The sequence below is a fragment of the Vicugna pacos genome, chromosome 34, assembly GCF_048564905.1.
Source record: "Vicugna pacos chromosome 34, VicPac4, whole genome shotgun sequence".
NCBI classification, from domain to species: domain Eukaryota; kingdom Metazoa; phylum Chordata; class Mammalia; order Artiodactyla; family Camelidae; genus Vicugna; species Vicugna pacos.
The window spans coordinates 5,247,974-5,272,952 of record NC_133020.1 but is presented as its reverse complement, the minus strand read 5'-3'; the positions used below and the strand labels follow the sequence as shown (position 1 = coordinate 5,272,952).

The 24,979-nt window shown below is 36.5% G+C and overlaps 2 protein-coding genes across 8 annotated transcripts in view; one reads left to right on the top strand and one right to left on the bottom strand.

Moving 5' to 3' along the window:
- The window catches only part of INTS13 (integrator complex subunit 13), a 28,782-nt gene extending 23,127 nt beyond the window's left edge, over positions 1 to 5,655 (bottom strand). Inside the window, exons 1-3 of one of the 3 annotated variants that reach the window (XM_072954847.1) lie at positions 5,579 to 5,655; positions 3,743 to 3,978; positions 1,621 to 1,695 (exon numbers count right to left, since the gene is read on the bottom strand). In XM_072954847.1, the coding sequence (XP_072810948.1) occupies positions 1,621 to 1,695; positions 3,743 to 3,967 (300 nt within the window). In that variant the 5' untranslated portion in view covers positions 3,968 to 3,978; positions 5,579 to 5,655. Of the gene's footprint in view, positions 1 to 1,620; positions 1,696 to 3,742; positions 3,979 to 4,954; positions 5,235 to 5,578 lie in introns of those variants that run through there. The other 2 variants (XM_031670587.2, XM_006199950.3) reach the window with 2 other exon arrangements.
- FGFR1OP2 (FGFR1 oncogene partner 2) lies at positions 5,650 to 23,835 on the top strand. Of its 5 annotated transcripts, none has more exons than XM_031670589.2 (8): positions 5,650 to 5,902; positions 10,296 to 10,471; positions 13,333 to 13,481; positions 15,605 to 15,722; positions 16,926 to 17,068; positions 19,442 to 19,555; positions 22,106 to 22,219; positions 23,611 to 23,835. In XM_031670589.2, the coding sequence occupies exons 3-8, from the start codon at positions 13,347 to 13,349 to the stop codon at positions 23,746 to 23,748; spliced, it is 762 nt and encodes a 253-aa protein (XP_031526449.1). In that variant the 5' UTR covers positions 5,650 to 5,902; positions 10,296 to 10,471; positions 13,333 to 13,346; the 3' UTR covers positions 23,749 to 23,835. The 5 variants fall into 5 exon arrangements, with proteins under 5 accessions (XP_031526449.1, XP_031526448.1, XP_006200014.1 ...); XM_031670588.2 differs by having other exon boundaries at positions 5,650 to 6,065; XM_006199952.4 differs by lacking the exon at positions 10,296 to 10,471.
- Positions 23,836 to 24,979: the final 1,144 nt, after the last annotated feature.

Below are 24,979 nucleotides of genomic sequence, written 5' to 3'. Positions count from 1 at the left end.
ATCTTCAGATTAAAAAATTATACCCACAGAACAAGAAAAGGATATGAAAAAAATGGACATAATTAGAGCAAAGTAGAAGTTCTTGGAAATTAAAAATATGATCAAATAAAAAGTTCCGGTGGGGAAGGTATAGCTCAGTGGTAGAGTGTGTGCTTAGTTAGCATGCACGAGGTCCTGGGTTCAATCCCCAGTACCTCCATTAAAAAATAAATAAATGAATAAGCTTAGTTACCTCCCCCCCACCAAAAAAAAAAGTTTCATATAAGGGTTAAAAGGAAATAGGAAAAGGCTCACAAAAGGAGAGTAACAACGAGAGGACCAATGAGAAAAAGAATAAGGAATTGAATCCAGAAGATGCAACACTCTACTCACAGGGATTCCAGAAAGACACAGAAACACAGAGACAAGAAGATCATCAAAGAAACAATCCAGGGGGATTTTCCCGAAGAATAAAAGCCTAGCGCCATGAGTGAGAAAAGACTAACACCAAAGCAGATCACTGAGAAACTTCAGAACATAAGGGGGGAAAGAAATGATTCTAAACGCTTTCGGAGAGAAATTATGAAGAAGATTAATACTGAACTTCTCAACAACACTGGAAGCTGTAGAGCAGTAGAGGAAGGCACTCAGAATTTTGAGGAAAAAAATATTTCCAACCTGAAATTCTTATACCCCAAGTATCAATAAACTGTAAGTTGCAGGAATCCTGGAGGTTGTATTCGACCCAAAAAAGAGATTACACACCCCCCCAAAAGAGGGAAAAAGTCAGGATCTGAAAAACAGGGGGAGAAGGAGACAGCCAGGCACCAGGCCTAGGAAGCAACCAGTTCAAACTGCAGCTGAAGACTGCGCTCCAAGAAGTTTTTCAAGGGGAAAAAAAAAAAAAACCCGCTAAATTTCTAATACACTAATGATAAAAATATCAAGAAGTTTTGTAGAGACATGAGGAAAAGCAGCAACAGATACTCAGCAAACTAAGTAAATTAAAGGGGAAAAAAAGGAAATGATAAGTTCCAGGAACACACAGAAAGTTTTACAAAAAAGGAAATACCACATAAGTCAAATCATCATGCTGTATACCTTAAACTTATACAGTGCTGCCAATCAACTTTATGTCTTAATAAAATCTTAAAAGAAGCAAAAGAAAGGAAACAACCACATGCCCTACTTGGCTTAGCAGTGGGTAACGCTTTACGTAGACATCATAATGTAAACATGGAATTTTTAATTAACCGAAACCTCTGATATAACAGTATTAAGAAAATGAGAGAAGGGAAGGGGGCAGTCATAGTGGTGTGGGTGAGAGGAAGTATAAAAGGTAAATTCCCATTAACAATAATGATAAATAAACTTTAAATTGAGAACTCTATAAAAAGCAGTAAAAACATGTTATTTACAAATACGGAAGTAAATACTAGATAAACAAAGAGTTGAAAGTTTGCGTCCAGAAAGCGGGCAAAGACTGGACTCTAAACAGTTGTTTTTCTTTTAGCAGTAGTTGATGTTTTAAAACTATGTACAAATACTAAGCCAATTTCTAAAAATTAATCATTTTTAAAGAAAATATTACCATGTTCACATAATTTTCAAAAACAGCCACAGCTCAAAACCTAAGCATACCTCCTGCAAATTTTGGTCTTCTTGAGTCCAAGAGTTTAAAACATGTGCTCCAGAGTCACTCACGATGAAATTTACCTAATAGAGTTGAAAGAAAGAATTAGTATTCAACTCCAATTCCACTCAATCACACCATATTTAAGATATTTATTTTATTATAAATATGTTTTAATATACACAATATAAATATAAACAAAGAATGCAGTCCCTAGCACAGGTTTGTTGATTGATTGATTCACTCATTTTATAGTTACAGTTACATGCCAGGTGCTATTCTCAGCACTGGGGATATGGGAATACAGTGATGAATCAAACAGTTCTGCTGCTAACAATGGGGAAAGCCAGGGGTTCGAGGATGTAGTCAGATAGAGGGCAGTGCAAGGAGAATATAAACAAAAATAAATGAACAGGATAATTTCAAAGAGTGATAAATGCTATGAAAAATAAGTTGTTTTTAGCTACTTCAGGTTGGGTGATCAGAGAAGGGCTCTCTATAGAAGTGGCAATTGAAGGGAATCCAAAATGACCAAAAGCAACTAGCTATGGAAAGAGCTGGGGGCAGAATTCCAGGTATAGCAAATAGCAAATGCAAAAGCCTCCAAGTGTGTACCCTCAAAAGGCTGCAGGTCAAAGTGGGCAGAGAGGTAGGAGGTAAGGTCAGAAAAATAAGCAATAGGCGTATCACACAGGGGACTGAAAGCCGAAAGAATGGGTTTGGGCTTTACTCTAAATTTTAAAGAAAGTAAAATGTAAACAAAAAAAAAAACACTATGAGATAATACGGTGACAGTAAGGATGTATTAGAAAGTACACCAAATGATGGCTATGTTCTGTTTTGGGAGGAGGGTGAGATTATTTCTTTCCCCTGGACTATATGATCTAATTCATGATCTTTTTTCCAAATACCCATGAAATACTAGCTTTGCTTCCCCAGCAAGTTTGATAAGTAGCCTTCTCTCCTAAGGCTCGTCTGACAGGAGCGTATTTTAGTAGCCACTTTACTTACATTAACCTCACTGCAATTGCACGACAATCACAGGAAAGAGGTGTCATGCTTACATAGGAGGAAACTGAGGCTTGGAGAGATTAAGCAAAAAGATCAAGGTTATATGGCTGGTAGTCCAATGATGCCAGGATGTGAATCAAAATCTGCCCCCTAAAATCACTACATCATGCTTCCTCTCATATATATATATATATATAAGTTTTATATATATGTAAATTTTTTTAGCCTACATGCACAATTTACAAAGGGACTAAACACAATTTAAATCTGGAATATATCTGAATGCACAATATACATTAGATTCTCTATACTCAGCCTTCCTGTTACTGCCCTGCTTGTGCCAGTCTAATTGGCGAGGTCCCGGCCTAGGCTACTCCAAGTGAGACAGAAAGCAACTCACCCACTTGTGGCTAACCAAATGACCTTCCCAAAATAAAACAGTTGAGATTCTGAAATCCGAAGATAATTTTCACCCTTGGAATTTCTAACAATCTTCAAATTTTCTTCTGATAAAAACAATTTCTGCTTAGCATTCTCAAGAGCATTTCTTCCAAATTCTGCAGCAGTTTAGTAAACAGTCACTAAAACTCTAACCAGCCCAGTTCAGATTCTGGTTCTGCCTCTAACTAGCCATATGATTCAGGGCAAGTTTCTTCTCTTTATCTCAGTTTCTGCATCTCCACCATGGCAGTAATAAACAAGGCTGATCTTCGGGTGGTACATACCAAAAACACTCTGACAAACTGCCTACAGCCAACCTCCCTTCTGCTGATGCTGGCAACAGTTCTCAACGCTCCATGCCTGTTCCATTCTGCTTATTATATACTTTGAATACCGTCCCCGAAATTACAGTAGCTACCCCATAGGACTGTTGTCAGAGTTAAAGGAGTTAATAAATACGAAGCACATGTATATGCTCCATATGTTAGCTGTTATTATTATTGCTAGCCCCAATTAAATACACATATTAATTCCAAAGGGGAGTTCTATATACCACATTTGTAAAGTAGTAAATAAACAGTTGAAAGTCAAATCCACAGCAAACTCATATATAAAAAAATGTAATAGGCAGTTAAGCACATCCCCCAAATCATGATTTTACTTGTAATTCACACTCACCAGCTTTTTGAAAGGAAATATATCATACATTATTCTACAGTATTCCATGGAAGACTCTACTGAGCAAGTCCACAATGATTTAGATATGGGGGCCAAAGGGATGATTCCTTGGGTCCTGTTCTTCACCAGCATATCGAACTCGACATGCTGTCTGCATGATTCTGCCATGTAAGGGCAGTGATCCACAACAAATACTGTTTTATGAGATTCAGAAAAAATCTTCATTTTGTTTCAACCTGTAAGAGATAAAATACATTAGCCAAACATCTTACACATGACATTTACTATCTTAAAAGTATTTCTAATTGATGTGTCTTTTCCTCAAGAAGATTTGATAGGAAATATGAATAATCAGTATTCAAAGAAATTTATCCAACAAAGGACAAGATTTAATGAGGTCATAACCAGAAAGTAACTATCAATTCAAGAGATGAGCTACAGCATCTTAAGGGGTCACTCTACCAGTCACAGGCAAAATTACAATCCATGCATTTTTTTTTTTTGCCTTTTGAATGAACTTAAAATTTGTCAGAAGAAAACATTTTTACAAATATTTTGTACTTTACTCCCTTCCATAATACCAAACGTAGTAAACAGCAAATACTCTTCAAATACACTTTCGATGATCCTTGCTAATTGACATCAAGCACATATAAACCCTTCAATTAACATAAGTCAGCATTTTGGGGCTTCCCTCCAAAAAAACTCAAGACTTCTGAAAAAGTGTGGGGAGAATTAACTGGAAAGAGTGACAACAAAAGGGAAGCCCAAAGCATAACATCTCCTAAGATACGTGCATATCAGGTCTTAGCATTAGGAATAAGGACCTCAAATTCACACTCTTCCCCTTAGCTTTTGAAACAACAGTAATTTACCACGTAGAACAGAAAAACTTAGGTACTGCCATCACACTGATGGGGAAGACGAACTTCTAAAAACTTTTTCTTATAAAAACTCCCTTGCTTCGCTAATAAAATCTCATACTGAATAGACAATCCACATTCGAAAAGCACATGGTAAACAGAGCAAAAGTGTTCATCAAAACGAACCGACGTTTTACAATCCAGCTATTTTCTTCTCCTGCTTTCAAACGCATTTCCCCTTCATGCAAAACTCTTCTTTGAGAAACCTAGACACACTCTGCTGGAGAGTGGGGGGTGGAAAGTACAAGGTGAGTGGGTAGGGAAGACCTCAGGATCGAGGTTCGCTTACTTTCGTGCCTGGTCCTGCAGTGAAAACGAACAGAGGCTATGGACCACAGCCTCTCTGGAAAAGGCTGCTGGCTGGGTGGGGAGGGTCAGCGCACAGTCAGGAGTGTCTGGCACCAAAGACAGGGGGCTATGCTTTCCCCGCTCATCTCATAGCACACCGGTCCTTCCCAGGCTTCCTAAATGCAGGAGCGCGCGCGCGCCTGCGCGTGAACACAAACACTCACACACTCGGACTGGCGCGTGCGCAAAGCACCCTTCGACAGCCCCGCCAAACTGCCCTTCCCCCTCGGTGGGCCAGCCGCCCGGGTCCCTAACAGGAAGAGGGCGGAGCCAAGGGAAAAAATGCCTCCGACCCTCAAGATTTTCTACCCGCTAATTTTCTCAATCACGCATTGGGAAGATTGATCCGGGCGACCTGAGAGCCTCCCCAACAGCGAAGCACCAACCACAGCGGCGGCTAAACCAGCCACCGTCCCCTAAACGCAAGGCCCTCCCACTCGGTCTCGCCTCTCGGTCTCTCCACCCAGGCCAGTTCCCCTAGCACGACTCGCGAGACTTTGCGAGAGGCCGAGCGAAAGCTTGAGAGTAGATTAATAGGGAGGGACATGAAGTGGCCCGCCCCTACCTCTCGCGCATGTCAGCTAGCGGCCTCAAATGAATCGCTCGGTTCTCCCCCACGGTAACTCGAGGAAGGAAATCTCGCGAGATTGAAGCGCTCTGAGAGCGCCGGTCGGAGGCGGTCAGCGAAGGTTTTCCTCCGGCCAGTGATGGGGCTGATCCACTGTGACCCCCTCTGTCGCCGCCGCACTGCTCTGTTCGGTTGTGCGTCTGCTCGCTGAAGAAGCTGAACGGGCGAGAGGCGTCTCTTCCCTTGGGTGCACAGGTCCCGTTGGCAGAGGCTTTGAGTCCTAATCGCCACGGCTGACAGCTGCGAGGGATTGAGACCGGAGTAAGTGGAATCAGTCCAGGGACGAGAGCGGGTGTAGGGAGTCTGAAGCTTCCCTCCCCTGGCGGTGCTTTTGCTCCACCTTTTGAACTGCCGGCGGGCCGATCCTGGGCGCGGTACTTCCTCTCGCTGTTCTCCGCTCTGAGCACCTTTCCCCGGAACCGAGGTGCGGAAAGTTCGGTGAAAACCTTGACCCTAACCCTGTGGTCCCACCTTCTCTCTCTTTTCTTCTTGCCGAACCCACTTGGGAGGTCACCGTTTGCAGGGTTGGGTGGGGGATGGTCGGCAGGGATGGAAGAGGGGTCCTTGCCAGTTTTCAGTTTACCTCTGTGCAGCACATGACGGGGGTAACCATTCCCTCTTTCTTGAAACTGCCCTCCAAGAAATATTCATCTTTTCCTGATCCTTGTCATGGATAACCAGACTGTCTTGAAATTGCCTTTCAAAGAATCCCACTCTCTTCCTGGTTTTCTTCCTGCCTTTCTTCTGTATCCCACCTCAGATAATGGTATCCATCCTGCTGCCCAAACTAGAAACCTAAGGCTCACCCGTAACTGTGTATTTCCACTTGCACTGCCCTATGCTCTTTCTTCTTTCACCAGAATCATTACGGTTGCACCCCCCCAAGTTGATTTCCCCTCCATCATCCTTCCCTAGAGTTACCATCCTGAAATACAAATCTATTTATATTAGTCCTTTCTTTAAACTTTTTCGATAACCGTATTGCTAACAGAATTAAGTCCTAATTGTTAAACATATCACTTAGGACCTTTTACTATCTGTCGCAATCCATTTTACGTTTTCCGTCTTATTTTGCCTCTCCTCCAAATACCTCAATATCCAGTCATGCCTGGCTCCTGGCTGTTTCGCCAAACATGCCAAGCACTTTTTCACAGCCCTATGCCTTTGTATGTGCTGTACCATCTGGCTTGAATGCTTACTCTTCTTCTTTTTTTTTTTTTAATCACCTATCAAGATCCGATTCATAGACCATTGTCATCTCAGACTCCCCCAGATGACATTGATAGTACCACTGTGCTCCCAGAGCACTTGAAACAGTACTTCTGCAGGTATTTTTTTAAGTTGTGTAACATTATTTGTTTAAGTACCTGTCTCTCATGCCAGTTTGAGCTTCAGTCTGCAATCATGTCTTTATTCATCTGTGTAACAAAAGTTAGTCCAATGCTTGGCACATAGCAGGCATATTTATATGTACAGATGTATACACATTTATAAAGTAAATAGCTCTGACATTTAATTTTCCTGTTGGCGTATGTGTCGGTTAATATCGTCCACTAATTAGAGGCACCTGCCTGAACAATCCAAGTTTTTAACTAAACTAGATTGTTGACATTTACAGACACATCTATGGTATGTCAGTGCTCACAGTATTTCTGTGTAGTTCCAGCTGTAGGATTTGTGGAGAAAGGAGAAGGAAGAGTGACATGAATTTCTTTAACATTTTCTTAACCAAAATCTGAAACTAAACAGTTGGCAGTTGCTGTCTTTGGTGGGTGGTGGTTTCTCTTTTATCAGCAGCAAAATGTTCTGAACCCTTTGCCAGGATTCTGACTGCAGATGTCTTTGGGTGGTAAAGTGGGCGAGAATGTAAGGGGAGTGGGGGTAGGGAGGAAACTGCTTTAAAAAAATTGCACCTGTAATTTGAACCTACCTATAGAAGGTAATGTAAGCAAGTACACTGTGACTAGTTAAGACATGCACTATAAAAATACATAAATGGAAAATATCTTTTTTTTTAATTGGAGTTTTTAAAAATTTAAAACTTGTTAGAGAATGTGAAAAACAATCTTCCTCCCACTCTAGTTACCAGGCAAAAAGTTGGGGAAAGCACGATGGTTTTCAAAAATTTGGCAAAGTAAATGCATATTATAAAATATTTTAAACTTTTCTGTGGTTTCACATACAGGAAATGAACGTGCAGATTCTTAGAAACTTTGTCACTGTTTTTCTGAAATGCTAATAAAAGTATGCTTTTAATTATTTGCTATTTGTAATTCCTTTCCCTGAGTAGGTATGTAGTTACAAGACAAATGTTAAATAGAGTTCATTTTGATACTAATAATTCATTATGCAATCTAAAGAATTTTCTTGAAGTGGATGTTAAATTATTATTTCAAAAAGCCTAATTGGTCTTGTTAAAAAACAAAATTCAACTGAGTAAACTTTAAAGACCTTATTGACTATATTCATGATTCACGTCAGACTGCATCCCATCTAGCAGATAAAAAGGAGTTCCAATGAGCTATACAAAATGAAAGACTTATAGGCGAAGGGAGTTTTAAATTTTAAAAAAGACACTTTCCACTTACCTATTTTTATAGTGCATATCTTAACTAGTCACAGTGTACTTACTCATAAGGAAGCTATAGTAGCAAAAAGCAGATTGGTTGTGACAAGGCCACTTTCCATTGGGAAATGGTAGGGGTCAGTCAGGCAAATTGACAACCTCACTGGTGCTGACCAGGCGATTCGTGAGTGACTGATTTAGGTTCCAGTTCTGGAAGACGCTGGTCAAAAAATAAGAATATACCACTTTTTATTTGTTCATTCATCACTTAATGGACGTTTGGGTTATTTCTGCTTTGAATGAATATTATGAATAATATTACTATGAAGATTCATATGCAGTTTTTTTGAGGAACTGCCAGACTGGTTTCCAGTGTGGCTACACCATTTTACATTCCAACCAGCAGTCTGTGAAAGCCCCAAATTCTCTGCATCCTACCCGACACTATCTTTTTTATTATGGCCATCCAGGTACATGTGAAGTAGAATCTTATTGTGGTTTTAGTTGGCATTTCTCTGACAGCTAATCACATTGAGCATATTTCAGGTGCTTATTATTAGCGCGCTGGCTTTCTTTTGATTGGTGTTTCTATAGTATGTCTTTTTCCATCCTTTTAACCTACCTGTATCATATTTGAAGTGAGTTTCACATAGTCAACATATAATTGTATCCTTTTTTAAAATTCTGAGTAAAGAGATTATCCAATGGTATATTCTAATGTGTTTAGAACATTTACATTTAGTGTAATTATTAATATGTTTGTATTTAGGTCCACCATCTTACCATGTGTTTTCTATTTGTACCTTCAGTATTTTGTTCATTTCCTCTTCTTCTTTTGGATTATTGAAACTTTTTAATTTGTTTTAATTCATCTGTTATGATTCTGACTATTATCTCTACAGCTTTTTTTAGGGGTTCCTCTAGGATTACAATTATATATATGATTTTTTTTTTTACAGTTTACAATTGACATTTTGAAATTATCATTTCAAGTGAAATGTTGAAACCTTATTACAATATAGGTCCAATTACCCTCCTCCTTTATGTTGTAGTTGTATATCACAGCTACGTAAATTGAAAATTCCATCACAAAAGGTACAGTTTTTGTTTTCAAACATCAGACATTTTAAAGCACTCAAAAAGAGAATAATCTATTATTTTTACCTAGATGTTTATGGTTTCTGTTGCTCTTCCTTTATTCCTGATGCTCTGAGTTTCCTTGTGATACCGTTTTGCTTCTCTCTGAAGAATATACTTCTGAACAGACCTACCAGAAACGGGTTCTCGTTTTCTTCATCTGAGAATGATTTTTATTTCGCCTTCATATGTGAAGGGTATTTTCACTGGATATGGGATTCTGGGTTGAGAGTTCTGTTCTTTCAGCACTTTACACTGGCCTTCGTGATTTCTCTCCTTTTTAAAAATTCCATGCTTATTAGGTATAGTAGATGACTGATAAGCTATGCATATTTGAAATGTATAATTTCATGGTTTTTGACATATGGATGCCCTTAAAATCACTGCCACAGTCAAGATAATGAACATGTTACTCCCAAAAGATTCCTCATGCTTCTTTTTAAATCATCCCTCCCTCCCCCTGACCATCCCCAGGCAACCACTGATCTTTTTTCCTTCACCAGATATTAGTTTGTACTTTCTATAATTTTATATAAATGGAAGCAAACAGTATACACCCTTTTTTGTTGTTTGGCTTTTTTCAGTTGCGTTCTTGCGATTCATCATATTATTGGTTGTGTCAGTAGTTTATTTCGTTTTATTTCTGAGTGGTATTCTGGTGTATGGATTTGCCACATTGGGTGTTTCCATTCACCTGTTGATGGACATTTAGGTTGTTTCCATTTTCCAGTTTTCATTATTACAGACAAAACTGTTATGAACATCTGTATGCAAGTATGCTGGCCTTCATGATTTCTGATGAGAAATCTAAGTCATTCAAATTGTTGGTTCTCTATAAGTAATGTGTAATTTTTCTCTGGCTGCTTTTAAGATTTTTTCTTTATCTTTTGTTTTCAGAAATTTGATTATGATGTGTCTGAACTTGAACCTTCTTGGATTTATTCTGTTTAGGGTTTGCTGAGGACTGGGAATGATACAAACAGAAAGATTTCTAAGAAAGAAGCAAAGAGTTGCATGACTTAAATTCGTGAATAACTGATCCAGTTACATATGCTTTCATATTACCTGATTGACAAGTTGGAATGTTCTTGGAAGAAAACACAAAATAGAATAGTATTTTAACCAGTGTGAGTATTATGGCTTTTCAGTAGGGGACTTAAATCCATCCACCATATAAACATACAATTATTAGTATATTGCTAGTATATATAGGAATGCTGTGTATTCCTAAGCCATATGGAAGGACAGTCGTAAGATTTCTTTTTCAGTAGGTATGGTCGTTGGTGCGAGAATGTTGTACCAGTTGATGGTAATATGAAAAACAGAAAATAACAGTATTTCATAATTATTCAGCTAGTAGAAAATTTAGGGCGGCTTCATTTAGCAGTAGGGATTAGCATATAGGAACATTGGCTATAAAAGCTTAGTATAAACTGAAGATTCTATGACTTAGTTGAGGCAGGCGTGAGCCTTAGCTACTGAATTAAAGCGTAGAATTTAACAGGCAGTGGGTCTTTGGTGCCATGTTGTCTCAAGTTGATACCCCCAGAACACAGCATAACTTTCTCATATTTCAAAAAGAAAGATTTATCTTTATCTAGAAAGAGCCCAGATTTGGTTCTCTGTTTCAGTTAATCTATAGATTCTTTTGCTCAGAGGATTCTAAGGACATGGCTTTTGGGGAGGGGGCAACTTACTGAATTATACACAGTACAGGTATTCTCAGGTCTAAATCACGTGTCATATTTTCATATGTAGGAACTTCTGTCCATTTTGTTTGGAAGCACATCCTACCTATTAAGTTAGTAGAGGCTGTATTATTGCAAAGCATAAAGAAATATTCTTCTGATACTTTTCCCAGCAATCTCATTTATAGGTTGAGACCTAGGACTTTAAAGGTTCTTCATACTTGAGTTGTTATATTAAATCAAGAGAAACCTTTATTACTTCTCTCAAATCTTTTACAATTTTCTCTAGACTTCCAATTTTTTTTAAATTTTCTTTTCACCATCTGTTACAACCAGTGATTTTTATTGTAAGACAAAATTTTTTTCTATATTTAGTTTTTTTTTTTTAACTTATTACAAGTCAGTTTGCTCCTTATTCCTCCCTTCCTCCCTGACTTTTTTTTTTTTGAACAGACTAACTTTAAAATTTACTGTGAAGAATCTGGTGTTCTATGGTAGAAGGATTAATGGGAGATACGGAGCTATAGTGACTACCATATAGATAGGAAAGCTGTATTATTGCCTACCTACCCGTGACTTTCATTTCCCTTGGAAGTTTAGAGGAAGGACGAGGCATTGTTGGAGGCTAATGTCTCCCTTGGAACAGCATCTTAGATGGATTTTGGATGGTTGTCCTTTTGCGTTTTAACCAGTATGAGGCATCGGTTCCTTTAATGGCCCTTTTGCTTGTTGTATTTTGAAGTGCGCTTATCTAAACCTCCTAAATCTTAGAAAACAGATCTTTTGGTTGTTTTGTTTTGTGTTGTTTTTCTAGAGAGCTAGAAATTGTATTAATTTCTGGCTTAATTCTTAAAGCTCTCTGGAAATGTCTAGTCATATGTTGAATATTTTCTAAATTGGCAGTTTTACATTTTAATTTATTTTGATTGAGTCCTTTTCTTCAGCTTTGAACCTATTTATATTAACAGGACAAGATACCCTTTACTTCAGCTGTTGAGTGCAACCAAGAATACTGTTTGAATGTTTCATCTTTTATTTAGTTGGCAATTTTGAATCTTTGTTAGGTATGACCTTAAAGGAAAGCCTACTAAAATGGCCTGATGTGTTGTGTTTGCTTTCTTTCTTTTAAAACGTTACACAGTCGGGTTATTTAAGTCTCTTTCCTACTTTGCTGCATTTTTCCATCTCTGAGAGGCTAATAATTGAACTAGCCGGTACAGATCTAAAGCCTAGTACAGTAGTATCTAACAAAGTCCTGCATTCTGTAGCAGATTTTTGTCTTCCTAACCTTGATGAAAATCCTTAATTATAGCCCTTAACTTGGATCTGTAGCTGATAACTGCTGTAGACCTGGCTTCTGGCCTAGTAATTTTACAGAGTGATTTTATTTTTTGAGAAAATCCTGAAGAAAGTGTGGCTCATCTAGAAGATCAGGTAAAACTTAATAGAGAAAAATTCAAGAATGGTATGTTTCAGAAGGTTAAGATTTTTGAGAGAGATTATTTTAAAATTAAAATTTTGTTTTTAAGTCTCAGCATACCAGTTGTAGAAGCTAACTACTGGCTATTTCACATTTTGTCTCCTAATTTTTTGAGCTCCTTTTAAACATATTAATTACTGATTTTAATATTTCAGAGGTTTCCCATAATGGCTATTGTTCTAAGTCAAACCTTTTTTTTTTTTTTTTTTTTTTTTTTTTTGCCATTTGCTAAGGAAAGTGAAAGAGTTAGGATTATAATGCAATTTTATGTAAGAAGTCGAATTTCCTCCAGAAGGAGGTTGACACTTTGACATGGCATTGACTCATAGAGACCATGTGGCTAGTCAATATGCATAAATGTTTATGAATTGTGTCTCGGGTCACCTGACCAAGCAGAGGCTAGGAAGCGTCATATGGTCAGAGACCTGACAATCATTGACTGCAGAATAAGATTAATAGAGTAACCTTTTTCACAAACAATGTAATAGGGATTGCCTTCACAAAGAGCACAATTTCTATATTATAGATTGTTTTCTTTGGATGTGTACTTTTTTCCCCCCACCATAAATTCAGGGTGTTTTAAATACATTCTGATTATGTCTGTAAATCACTTTTATAGGTTCTAATTACTTTGAATATTATATAAATTCACTTTCAAGCTTATACCATCCTAGTGGAAGCAAAACCACAGCTGTTCTTAGATGATTTTTCTCTCCAGTGAACAACCCAGTAACAAATGTAGCCTCTGTGCTAATGTGAAACTAAAATAAGATGACACCCCACCTGTGTTTTGAATCTTGATTTTGATTTTTAATGATAGGTATTCCCTTAGAAATGAGTTGCACAATTGAGAAGGCACTTGCTGATGCTAAAGCTCTTGTGGAAAGATTACGAGATCACGACGATGCAGCGGAATCTCTGATTGAGCAAACCACAGCTCTCAACAAGCGAGTAGAAGCTATGAAGCAGGTTTGATTTTTTTCTTTCTTGTTGATTTCATTATAAAAAGGCAGTCATTGGCATTTATGTGTGGCTGAAACTTCGCTTAATTAGTATTTCATTAATTTTTTTTAATGTTCTCTAAAATTTAAAAGTAGCTTGACTTCTATGCCTCAAATTAGGTTGGAATATAATTTTGTCAAGTTCAGGAGACATGTATATGTGTGTGTGTGTGTGTGTGTGTGTGTATATATTCTCTAAAACTTGTAGACTTGATCACTTGTTTTTCTGACAGTGATACACATTTGAGTTTAGAAAATATGTGAATTTTTTAGGTCTAGATATATTTGACAAAGACCAGATAATATCTTTTACTAATATTGACACATATTTTGCTCTTTTTCTTATTTCTATAATGTAGAAATGTTGTATTTTTCCTTGTAAGAGTATTTAGGTGATGCTATTAATAAAATTGTTTTTAAAAAGATGCAAAGTAATGTCTGGTTTACAACTTTTGCAGTTACTGCATTCATACTTGCTACCTTATTTTTCATTTAATGCTTCCAGTTAAAGAAAAACTAGAAGTGGCTTCACTTCTTGTTAGCATTGTATGTAAGCACTTCCCAGTGGGCCATGGAGTTGAGCTACTATTTTAAGCCCTCTTTTGATAAAAAATGTTCAACTCTTAAGAGAATTTTAAAATCTCTAAAATTATGTTGGAAATCACTGGAGGTAAATAGACCTTCACAGCCTACTCTCTTGCAATGCATCCATTTTGTAAAAGGAAGCAACTCGGGGGTGCTTCTTTTAACAAAGCTGCTGAAAATAGTGGAGCAAGTTTACTTATTTTGGTTTGCAACTCTGTTGCCCTAGATGCCTTACATACCTCCCTGTCTATCTTGACTCGGGTGTTCCAGTGAACATACATCTGGTATTGAGTTGTGCAAAAAGGAGTTTGACAACCAGTTAAGAGCCATACCATAAAGTTTAGCCTTTTGAAGGGTACAGTTCGTTGGATTTTAGTATATTCACATGCTGTGCAACCATAATCACTGTCTAATTTCACAACGGTTCATCACCCCCAAATCCCATATCCAGTAGCACCCACTCCCTAGGTCTCCCTTCCCCCAGCGCCTGGCAACCATAAATCTTTCTATCTCTATGGATTTTCCTGTTTTGGACACTTCCTATGAATAGAATCATACAATGTGTAACTTTTTGTGACTTTTTTTAATGTAATGTTTTCAGGTTTCATCCATGTTGTAGCATGTATCAGTACTTTTTTAGTTTTTATTTCTAAGTCATATTCATTGTAAGAGTACAGCACATTGTGTTTATCTGCTCATCAGTTGATGGAGTTTGGTTGGCTTCTACTTTCTGGTTACAGATATAATACTGTGAATACTTGCATAGAAGTTTGTGTGTGGACATAGGTCTTCAGTTTTGGAGGGTATATGCCTATTCATAGAATGGATGGGTCATATAACTCAATGTTTAACTCTTTGAAGATCTGCCTGGTTGTTCTCCAAGCAGCTGCATCATTTTACATTCCCATCAACAATATATGAGAGTTAACAGTTTCTCCACATCCTCTCCAATGCTTGTTACTATTTGCTTTTTGATTCAGGTCATCTTAGTGGTTGTAAAGTGGTATCTCATTTATACTGAATTGTATTTCCCTAATGACTAATGATGTTAAGCATCTCTCATGTGTTTATTGGCCATTTGTGTAATTTAGAGAAATATCTCTTTGACTGTTTTGCCCATTTTTTTCAGCTTTATTGAGATATTCTTGACATGCAATATTGTATAAGTTTAAGGTGTACAATTTATATTGATATATGTGTATATTGTGAAATGATTACCTACCACAATAAGGTTAGTTAATACCTCCATCACCTTACATAATTTGTGTGTGTGTGTGCTGAGAACATTAGAGGTGTACTCTTGGCAAATTCCAAGTATATAATACAGTCTTCTGAACTGTAGTCACCATGATGTACATTACATCCTCAGAACTTATTCATCTTGTTTGCCCATTTTTAAATTGGGTTCTTTTTATTGCTGAGTTATAAGAGTTCTTTAGCAAATATATATTATCAGATACATATTTTCAAATATTTTCTCCACTTTTTTTTTAATCTTTTCATTAGTATCAAGAAGAAATTCAGGAACTTAATGAAGTTGCAAGACATCGGCCACGGTCCACATTAGTTATGGGAATACAGCAAGAAAACAGACAAATCAGAGAATTGCAACAAGAAAACAAAGGCAAGATATAACTACGTATAGCAAATCAAAAGAGAACTTTAATCTGCAATTGTACTGTCAACCTGGGACCAATTAATATTTTTTAAATGGGAAAATAGCCAATTATAGTTACTTCTTGGCATTAATCTCATTTCTAGTCCAGTATGCCTAAGTCTTATTTATTGCTCTTTATCTTGTGCTGTATATGAACGTCTTCCTCACTTGAAAGTCACCTTAGATTCTCACCTGCAATATCCAGTTTATCCCATTGCTGTTACCTATGAAGTAGCTCAGTTTCTTTCTCTAATCCCATCACTTTGACCCCCAGCTGTCCTAAGTGGTCTCCCTAATTTCAGTCTTTTCCCCTTCCAGTCATCTTCAACACAAGCATCAGATTGATATTTTCAAAAATATATCTGATCATGTTATTCTTTTGCTTGAGAACCTTCACTGCGTACTAGTTCCCCATCCAGAGGCCCTCAGGGTCACCTCCAAGCCTTTGTTTTCGTACTCTTCCCAACCTCTCCTCTCCGTGGAACCTTTCGTCTTGCCATCGAACTCATTCCTGAACACACCATCCACGCCATGCCTCCCTGCTTAGAATGCCCTGTCCTTTATTTTTCAACTCAAAGAACACAGGTTCATCTCAATAGTATACTTCTGTGAAGCTTTCACCACTTTTTCCTCTCAGACCTTTTACATGTATTTGAGTAGAGCTTATTGTATTATAATTATTTATGATTTGTTTTCTCCACTAGACTCTCCCCTGGCGTTTTGGTATTCCTAATATAGGGCATCATCTGATACTTGAGTATTATTTGGCATATATTTGTTAAAATGGTTCTCAAAAAATGAGTTTAAAATAGTCATTTAAATAACTAATGGGGGAAAGGATATAGCTCAAGTGATAGAGTGGATGCTCAGCATGCAGGAGGTTGTGGGTTCAATCCCCAGTACTGCCACAGAAAAACCAAATAAACCTAATTACCTCCCTGCCTGCAAAAAAAAGAAAAATTAAATTTTAAAAAATAAATAGATAAAATAAAAAACTAATAAAAGACTCCATTTGGTGTCCTTTATTTCCATGTGGCTAGATTTTTGTGCATCATGTTTTTTTAAAATACCCCCTTTATAAATTGCTTTTTTGATAAATGTAATGTGGAAGAGAATGTTTTGTACATCTTTCACTCAAGTTTGAATACAATATACTGTTATTCTTGATAGAACTGCGTACGTCCCTGGAAGAACATCAGTCTGCCTTGGAACTTATAATGAGCAAGTATCGAGAGCAAATGTTTAGATTGCTAATGGCTAGCAAAAAAGATGATCCAGGTATAATAATGAAGTTGAAAGAGCAGCACTCTAAGGTAATTCATTCTGTAAATACAATTTGAGGTGGAACAGAGGGACAGTTGGCTAACTTGTGTTCAGATTTTTCTTTTTAAATCACAGGTGTCTTACATAATATTGAATACTTCTCTTTTTGACATTTTCTGCTTTTCCTTATTTTTTTCATGTTACGTACGTGTCATTTTCTGCTTGATTTACTCTTCTCACTCCCATTCTTTCCTAGTAGCTTTAATATATATTCAAAAATAAACTTTATTTGGGAAATAAAGGTAAGTCTGTTCAATTCAAAATTATTTTTCAAGGTTATCTGCTTTTAAGAAATATTTCTCGTAATAAATGTGTGTATTGATATCTGTTGCAAAAACAAATACTTAAATGCTTATAACTTTAAAAAAAATCTGAAAGCAGCTAAAGGTAGATTTGTTTTTCTTAGGACTGTTTTCTGGATGAGGCTGATTATTAATGGAAACACCATGGGGTGAGGGAGAGGAAAAGAACAAACATATTAAAATATTGCCTTCCTCACCCCCACCTCCCTAGCCAGTCACATATCAGTTAACAGCATTTTTAGAGCCAGAGCTGAACTAGTTAGAAATTAATGTTTTTTCCTGCTGTTCATGTTACTCATTGTGATCCCTGTGTCTGTTCCCTTTGTGTATGTCCCTATGTTTGCTAGCAACTGCTACAAAAACAGGCAGAATAATCCTTTCCCATTTACATTTTATTTTAAACTGATTTTTAACTGCTGGTGTGAAATAAAAATACCAGAACAGACTGTGACTACTAGACCATTATTCGTATTGGATAATGATGAGCTAACTGTTAGTTATAATATTATTATTTAAGAAATATTGATTGTTATAAGATGTGTTTTTCTCTTTCATTACTGAAACACATTTTAGATTCCTTAAATACCTCATCCATTATGGTGCTTGACAGTATTTTTTAATTATTAATTATATTAAAATTAAATACCTAGTAAATTGCTTTGGTATGTGAATTCTACTTTACATATTAAGGAAGTTAGTAATGAATACCTTCTATGTCAAATAGTAAACAATATGTAAATAAATATGGGTTTAATATTATCTAATTATGCTATTCATCTCTGACCCAAAATGAAGACCTTGGATAGTTAAGAGTTAATCTTTTGAATATAAAATGTATCTGTTGTTGTGAGATCATTTGAAAAACATTTAAATTTAAATGTATCAGAGGTTTTTTTAAGGTACAAATATGAATTGACTTAAAGTTATTGGTAAAATAAATATCATCTTGAAAAATTCCGAAAGGCCCTTAGGTTTAACAAGCTAAGTAGTAAACTTTTTAAGATCTAAAGAGAACATTCTGGCAAAAAAGTACTTAGAATACGATACTGAAGCTCACTAGTCCCTTATGGTAGCAGATATATCAGAAGTAGATGTGCTCTAAAACACATTAGATTTTACCATTCCTCAGAGCTTTTTTATTAATTAGCAGAGTTACACATTTCGTAAGATAGCTCTAAACCATCCTTTTTCATTATGTAGATTAAATTCTTCATCTAAGTGCTGATCCTTGCCTTCCATAAAATGACTGTTTGGTTACTTGTTATTAATTCTAACTAATACATATTAATGTTTGTGATTTTGATTTTTCCCAAAAAGGAGACATTTTGACTCAAACAAATATTTATTAACACTCGCACTGGCATAGTTTATTACTAAGATGAATGAATAAATTTCATTACTCTACCATAGGAGCTTTCAGTATAATGGGAGATACAGACACAAAAACATAGTTATCGAATATAAGGTAGGATGTGATGAATCCTAAAATAGAGATATGAATTATTACTTGAATACTGGAGGGAAGCAAGATTAGTTCTCATGAGGAGAATCTGGGAAAGTGGCAGAGAAAGGTAGAACATCCATCTACATCCAGCCTTGAATTAATTACTGGGGGAGGGAGGTGTCACAAGCAGAAGTGGGTGAGCAGAGAAACGTGCATAATAAAGACACAGAAATATGTGAGCTTCCAGGATGTGTGTAGGTGCTAGCGCTCTGAGAGGCCGAAACAGAAATAATTTTATAACACACTTAGGGATAATAAACAGAGTTACACATAACAGCATTCTGGAGTGAGAGGCCCTTCTGAGACTGCTGTAATGTAGAATTTTGCACTCACCCAGAAGGTTTTGAGCACATGTTTAAAAATCAGTGAAAAGTTTGAGCAGAACTGATTTTCATTCAGATACTCATTCTTACATTATTCTTGTACTGATACCTTTTTGGAAATCTTAAAAAAACAAACATTTCAAACAGTTGGCTAACACGCATGAACTAACACTCATTCAGTTTTTAAATTACGGATAATGTCCGTATTAACATTATAATGACTCTATACTACAGATTGACATGGTGCATCGTAACCACTCCGAAGGATTCTTCCTTGATGCATCTCGACACATCCTTGAAGCACCTCAACATGGACTGGAGAGGAGGCACTTGGAAGCAAATCAGAATGTACACTAAATAAAACAGTCGACTTTTGGGATGTGGGTGGAAGGGGGGGTCCATTAAAAAAATACCTTTACATTGGATATTCCTCCCAAATTAAATCAGCAAATAAATGAAATCGCTTTTTTAGAAAATGCTGTGCTTTTGATAGCCTTCCAGAAATACTTAGTGTAGCAACTTGAAGTCTGTCATTGCCTCTCTGTATGGTCATCATAGCCCGCCTGCTGGATAATCACAGGCTTTAAAGAAAGGTTCGTTCTCTAGGCCATCCTTTCGTTGTGTTGCTCCGTCTCACTGCTTCTGCAGGATTTTAGTGAGCTTTAAACAGTCGTCCTCTTTCTGGACATCAAAGATATTTTCTTGGCAGTCATTTTAATCTGACTTTGTAAAAATTGTGTTCAACCAAACTTAAGTTGTTTTAATTCAGATTTCTGATAGTTTATAGTCCTTTAGCTTGTGTTCACAAAGAAAGATGCCTTTGTTTAAGTGTTATGATTAAGTATAATAGTATGCTCTCCATTGTGTTTTGACAATTTTTTTTTTTTAAACTTCATTGTGGCAGGCCTTTATTGAGCAAAGTTGAAATGAACCTAAACGAAAGTTACCAATGAAGGGCATTTCAAGACAGTTCAGGGATTATGTTGCTAGCACTTCTTACCTTTAAGTCAGTTTGGAAAGCACAGGTCTTGCCCTCTTGTGCCCATTAAAAGATGTATGATACTTCCCTAAAGATTTTGTTGTAATAAGTGAACCATCCAGGAACTGGGCCTATAGAAATATGCTGCTTTATCAAGTATTGGGGGGTTTTTTCTTATGATGATTTTACAAGAATAAGCTATACAGTTGAGATTTAGTAGTTTCTTGTTTTTTTGTTTTAAAGACAGATAATGATCTCCTTCCTGTGTAATTGTTTATCCTAAGTCAGTGCCTAGACACCAAACCATAAACCGAGAAAGCTGTGGTTATTTCAGAAAATTCTATTTGCTGCTGCAGTTTATTGTGCTTAACTTGCTTTTACACATTATGCTTCCTTTACAGTGGGAGGGATTTTTAAATCATTTTTTTAACTGTTCCAGAAAATGATAGCTGTCTTGGCATCATTCTTGCTGCTGTAATCTAATCCAGAGCCGTCCAGTAGGACTTTGTGCGGTGCTGGAAGTGTTCTTTATCTGCGCTGTTCAGTATGGAAGCCACCAGCCACATGTGGCTGTTGAGCACTTGAAGTGTCACTAGTGCAGCTGAGGAACTGAATTGTTAATTTCTTAAAATGTATTTGACCTCCGGTAATTGTAATGTAAATAGCACCATGTTGGACAGCATAGCCCTTTATTTTGCCATTTTCCTGCATACTAGTATTGTATAGATCGCATTAAAATAGTATGAAGAGCTCTGTTAATTAAGAAGATGTTAAACGTGTGGTTTGCTAAAGATATTCCTGTTTGTTCTCTATTTCTTCCATAGTTTACTAGTTTTATAGATTTTGGGGGGCAGGTCTTGTTCAAATCCTTTTTACAAATAGAGTATATACAACTATTTAAGAGATTTAATGCTTATTTTGGAAACTATTAACTTTTATATGTAAGTTTTGGCCTTAGTATAATAAAATAACTCTTGATTGCCAGTGAACAATGGTCTATAGAAGTTGTTCATTTAAAAAATTATTATTCTGTTTCTGTTGATTTTAAACCTTTTGTCTGTCTCTTTCATTGACTGTAAGCTCCTTGAAATCAGGGAACATTTCTCTTTCATTGACTGTAAGCTCCTTGAAATCAGGGAACATTTCTCTTTCATTGACTGTAAGCTCCTTGAAATCAGGGAACATTTCTTAACAGGCTTCATATTCCTACTGCCCAGCACAGTGTCTGGCACATCATAGGTGTGCAGAAAAGAATAAGAGAACAAGATGAGGAGAACTTTATGCTACTTGCTGTGCCAAGCAAATGTGGATGTCTGTTTTACACTGGAATTATATTTTGAACAGTTTGCAAACAAGGCTATTTGATGTTTGAATACTTAAAAGCAGAACTCTGTTCATTTTACTCAATACTTATTATCTATCATGTACCTAACATTAAATGATAGGCAATACAAACACTATACAGTTCCTGCTCTCAAGGAGGATTCTAATCTAGAAAAGCTTCAGAGTGAATTGAGATCAGTTTTTAAGAATGGATAATACAGAAAATATTTGTAAATCATGAAGACTTCAGGGAGGAAAAGAGAGTGAATGTGTGGGTGTAACAAAGAGAAAGTTGCTGATCATTTGTCCTGAGAGGAATGTGAAATATGGGTATCCTTCTTGTTAGTGGGTTTAGTTATATTATGCTGCTCATCCTTAATCCTAGTCCTAACAGAAACCTAATTTCAAAAGCACATTCACAGTCAGTCAACTTTCTTGTAAATATCTGTTTGATATATTACGTTTATGTTAAATGGCAGTGGAAAGATATTGTTCGTATTAAGTGTCAATGTAGTTTTTATAAAAAGGAGACGATCCTAAAGTAAAAATAATGAAGTATTTCACCAATTCACAACGCCGTCTCTTTTTTTTTCCAGGAATTACAAGCACATGTTGACCAGATAACTGAAATGGCAGCAGTAATGAGGAAAGCCATTGAAATTGATGAGCAGCAGGGTTGCAAGGAACAGGAACGAATATTTCAACTTGAAGTAAGTTTTAAATTGCAGATGTAGGTGAAAACTGTTCATTCAAAGATTTATGCCTGAAAATATATCCTATTTTTAAATATATACTTTCTGCGATACTGGTACTGTTCTTTTTCTTAATCTGGATACTGGTTATATGAGTGTATAATGCAAGACCATTTATAGAGTAATGCAGGAGTTTAGGATCAATAGTAAACTTACACCAGTAATTGAGAAAATTGATTTTTTTCTGATCCTGTGCTTCTTCTGTTATATTAGGTGAATATACTTTTTGAGTTTAGCAGTTTTTTAAAAAATGTCTTTATTCTGTCGGAGATCACAGTGATGCTGTTTTTCTGGGGAATATAAAAGCTTTTATCTCATCTGGCCTTTATTTTGTGGTGGCAGAAGCACAAGTCGTTGTTGAATAACTCAAGTCAGTAGAATAGACTTTTATAACTTTAAAAGCTTCATTTTGAAATCATGGTGGAGAAATTGGTTTTAGAAGGCCAGAAATGATTTCTCTAAGCATAAACATTCTCTCATTCTTTTATAACCATGGTAGGCAAACTTTTTCCATAAAAGGCCAGGCAAAAATCTTGTGAGATTTGCACACCAGACATTCTCTGTTGCAGCTCATCAGCTCTGCCATTGTAACGCAGAAGCAGCCCTGCACGCAAAATAAGATTGGACTCAACTGTGTGCCGTAAAATTTAATTTACAATAACAGGCCTCAAGCCAGGCCATAACCACTGAAACTTAAAAAGTAAAACCAAAGACAAAGCAGTAGAGAATAAGTGATGAAAGTTATTTTTAAATGTCTAAAAATTTCCTACAGTAACTAATCTAGAAAAAAAGGGGGGGAGGCAAAGTTGTTTAGCAGTGCTAGATTTGGTCATTAATTTCCTTCTTGAAAAATATCAGTCTGTTCAGCCAGCCCTGCTGCTGTTAAGTTCCAGTGAGGGAAGCAAGCCAGATGGCTTGCCCTGCACTCCATGCATGCCATCATGGAGAAATAAAAAAAGGGCTAACGTACTGAGAGGTTCTAGTCCCAAGGTGTCATTCACAGACTTTCTGAGTTTATATAAGTATAAATCTTGGTGTTAGTTTATCTATCCTGTGATGGTAAAATAAGGCAGTTTCTGAGGTTCTGTCTGCAGTTACAGCTGCAGAAGTAACCAGGCTTTGCAGTGGTGGAAGGCACTGAACACATGATTTCAACCTCTCTAAAAAAGGGTTCCCTACATTCAAGTTGCCCACTTGCACTGTCATGTATCATTTAGTACATTTCTGCCAATTACAGTACTTGCCTTTTATTTCTTATGCCTTCATGTGTTTGGCTTTTCTTAAGCTCTGTTTGTACTCTGGTAGCCACCATGGTGACTGCTTCTTTGTCTTTGTTTGCTTTCTTATAGCAAGAAAATAAAGGCTTGAGAGAGATCCTTCAAATAACTCGAGAATCATTCTTGAACCTTAGGAAAGACGATGGCTCGGAAAGTACGTCTTTGTCAGCGTTAGTGACCAGTAGTGACCTGAGTCTGAGGAAGAGCTGAAGAGCTTTTCAGTCTGTGAACTTGTTACAAGGCTCCAACCGTCACTGGGACTGGCCTATTAAGTGAATAAATTAAAAGAGAAATCCATCTCAAGCTACCCTTGTTTTATTTTTTTTTCTATCATGTGTATAGTGCACTGGCAATGACATTTTTAAAAGATAGCAGCAAAAAAATGCATAGTTAACGGTCCTAGAATGTTATTCCAAAATATAAATTGAAAAATAGAAAGGAAGCCTCTGTTAATTGGTGAACAAGTTAAAGAGTTTCACAGTGACTGCTGAACATTGTCAAGAACTTTCAGCAGTGCTCTTGGCTTTCTGGATGATACTTGGATAAGCATGAATAGTCCCAACACATGTCTGGTAATTCATTAAATTATCCCAATTTAAAAATATAGATTTTTGCCACAGTATGGTGAATGGAAGAGCATCATACTTAATTACATCCTCCCTGTTTGGTGAAGGTTAACACATAGCTTATGTACCATGAGACTTCAGCTTCAGTGATTACCTGTTTACCTTCTCATTAATTTAAATTTTTGTCAAAAAAAAATGCAGTTTGAAAGTCTGTTAGGGATGTTTCATACGCATCATAAACAAAAGAGGTAATTTAATCTCAGCTAATTTATCATAATTAATACTGAGCTAACAATTGTCCATGACTTGCATAAGTGTACGAAATATTTCAGGAATGAAAGAGAAGAAATACTACTTTCTAAGAAAGTAGATCTTATAAGAGACATATTTAGTAGGTTAAACTACTTCTTTGAAGGAATAAGTTTTGGTTCTAAATCAGTAATGAAAACAAGAGGGAAAATCTCATGCAGCTCATTTAGCTAACAGTTGAAATGTTTGATATGGTGGGCTAGGGTGATTTCAAAGTAAGTTGGGAATTCCTCTGCCTCAGAACCTTTTTTTTTTTTTTTAACAGTAATCACTCTTAAGAGATACAGATGCAGTAAATTAAAATTAAAAAAAATTTTTTTTCTAGATCTATTCTTAAGCTCCACTTGGTCCTCAGAGCCTATGAGATGTTTCTTGTCACCTTTCAGTCAAAGGACTGGGGGGTGGCATAGGGGAAATCTGTGGATTTATAAGTATTTGTTTTACTTTTTACAAAATATATATCCAGTGTATAAATTTTTAAAAGCTGCTAGAAATAGGAATGTGCTTTAACATCAACTGAAATCTAAATTTTTTGTATTTTGTGGTGATTATAAAAGGATGTGTCA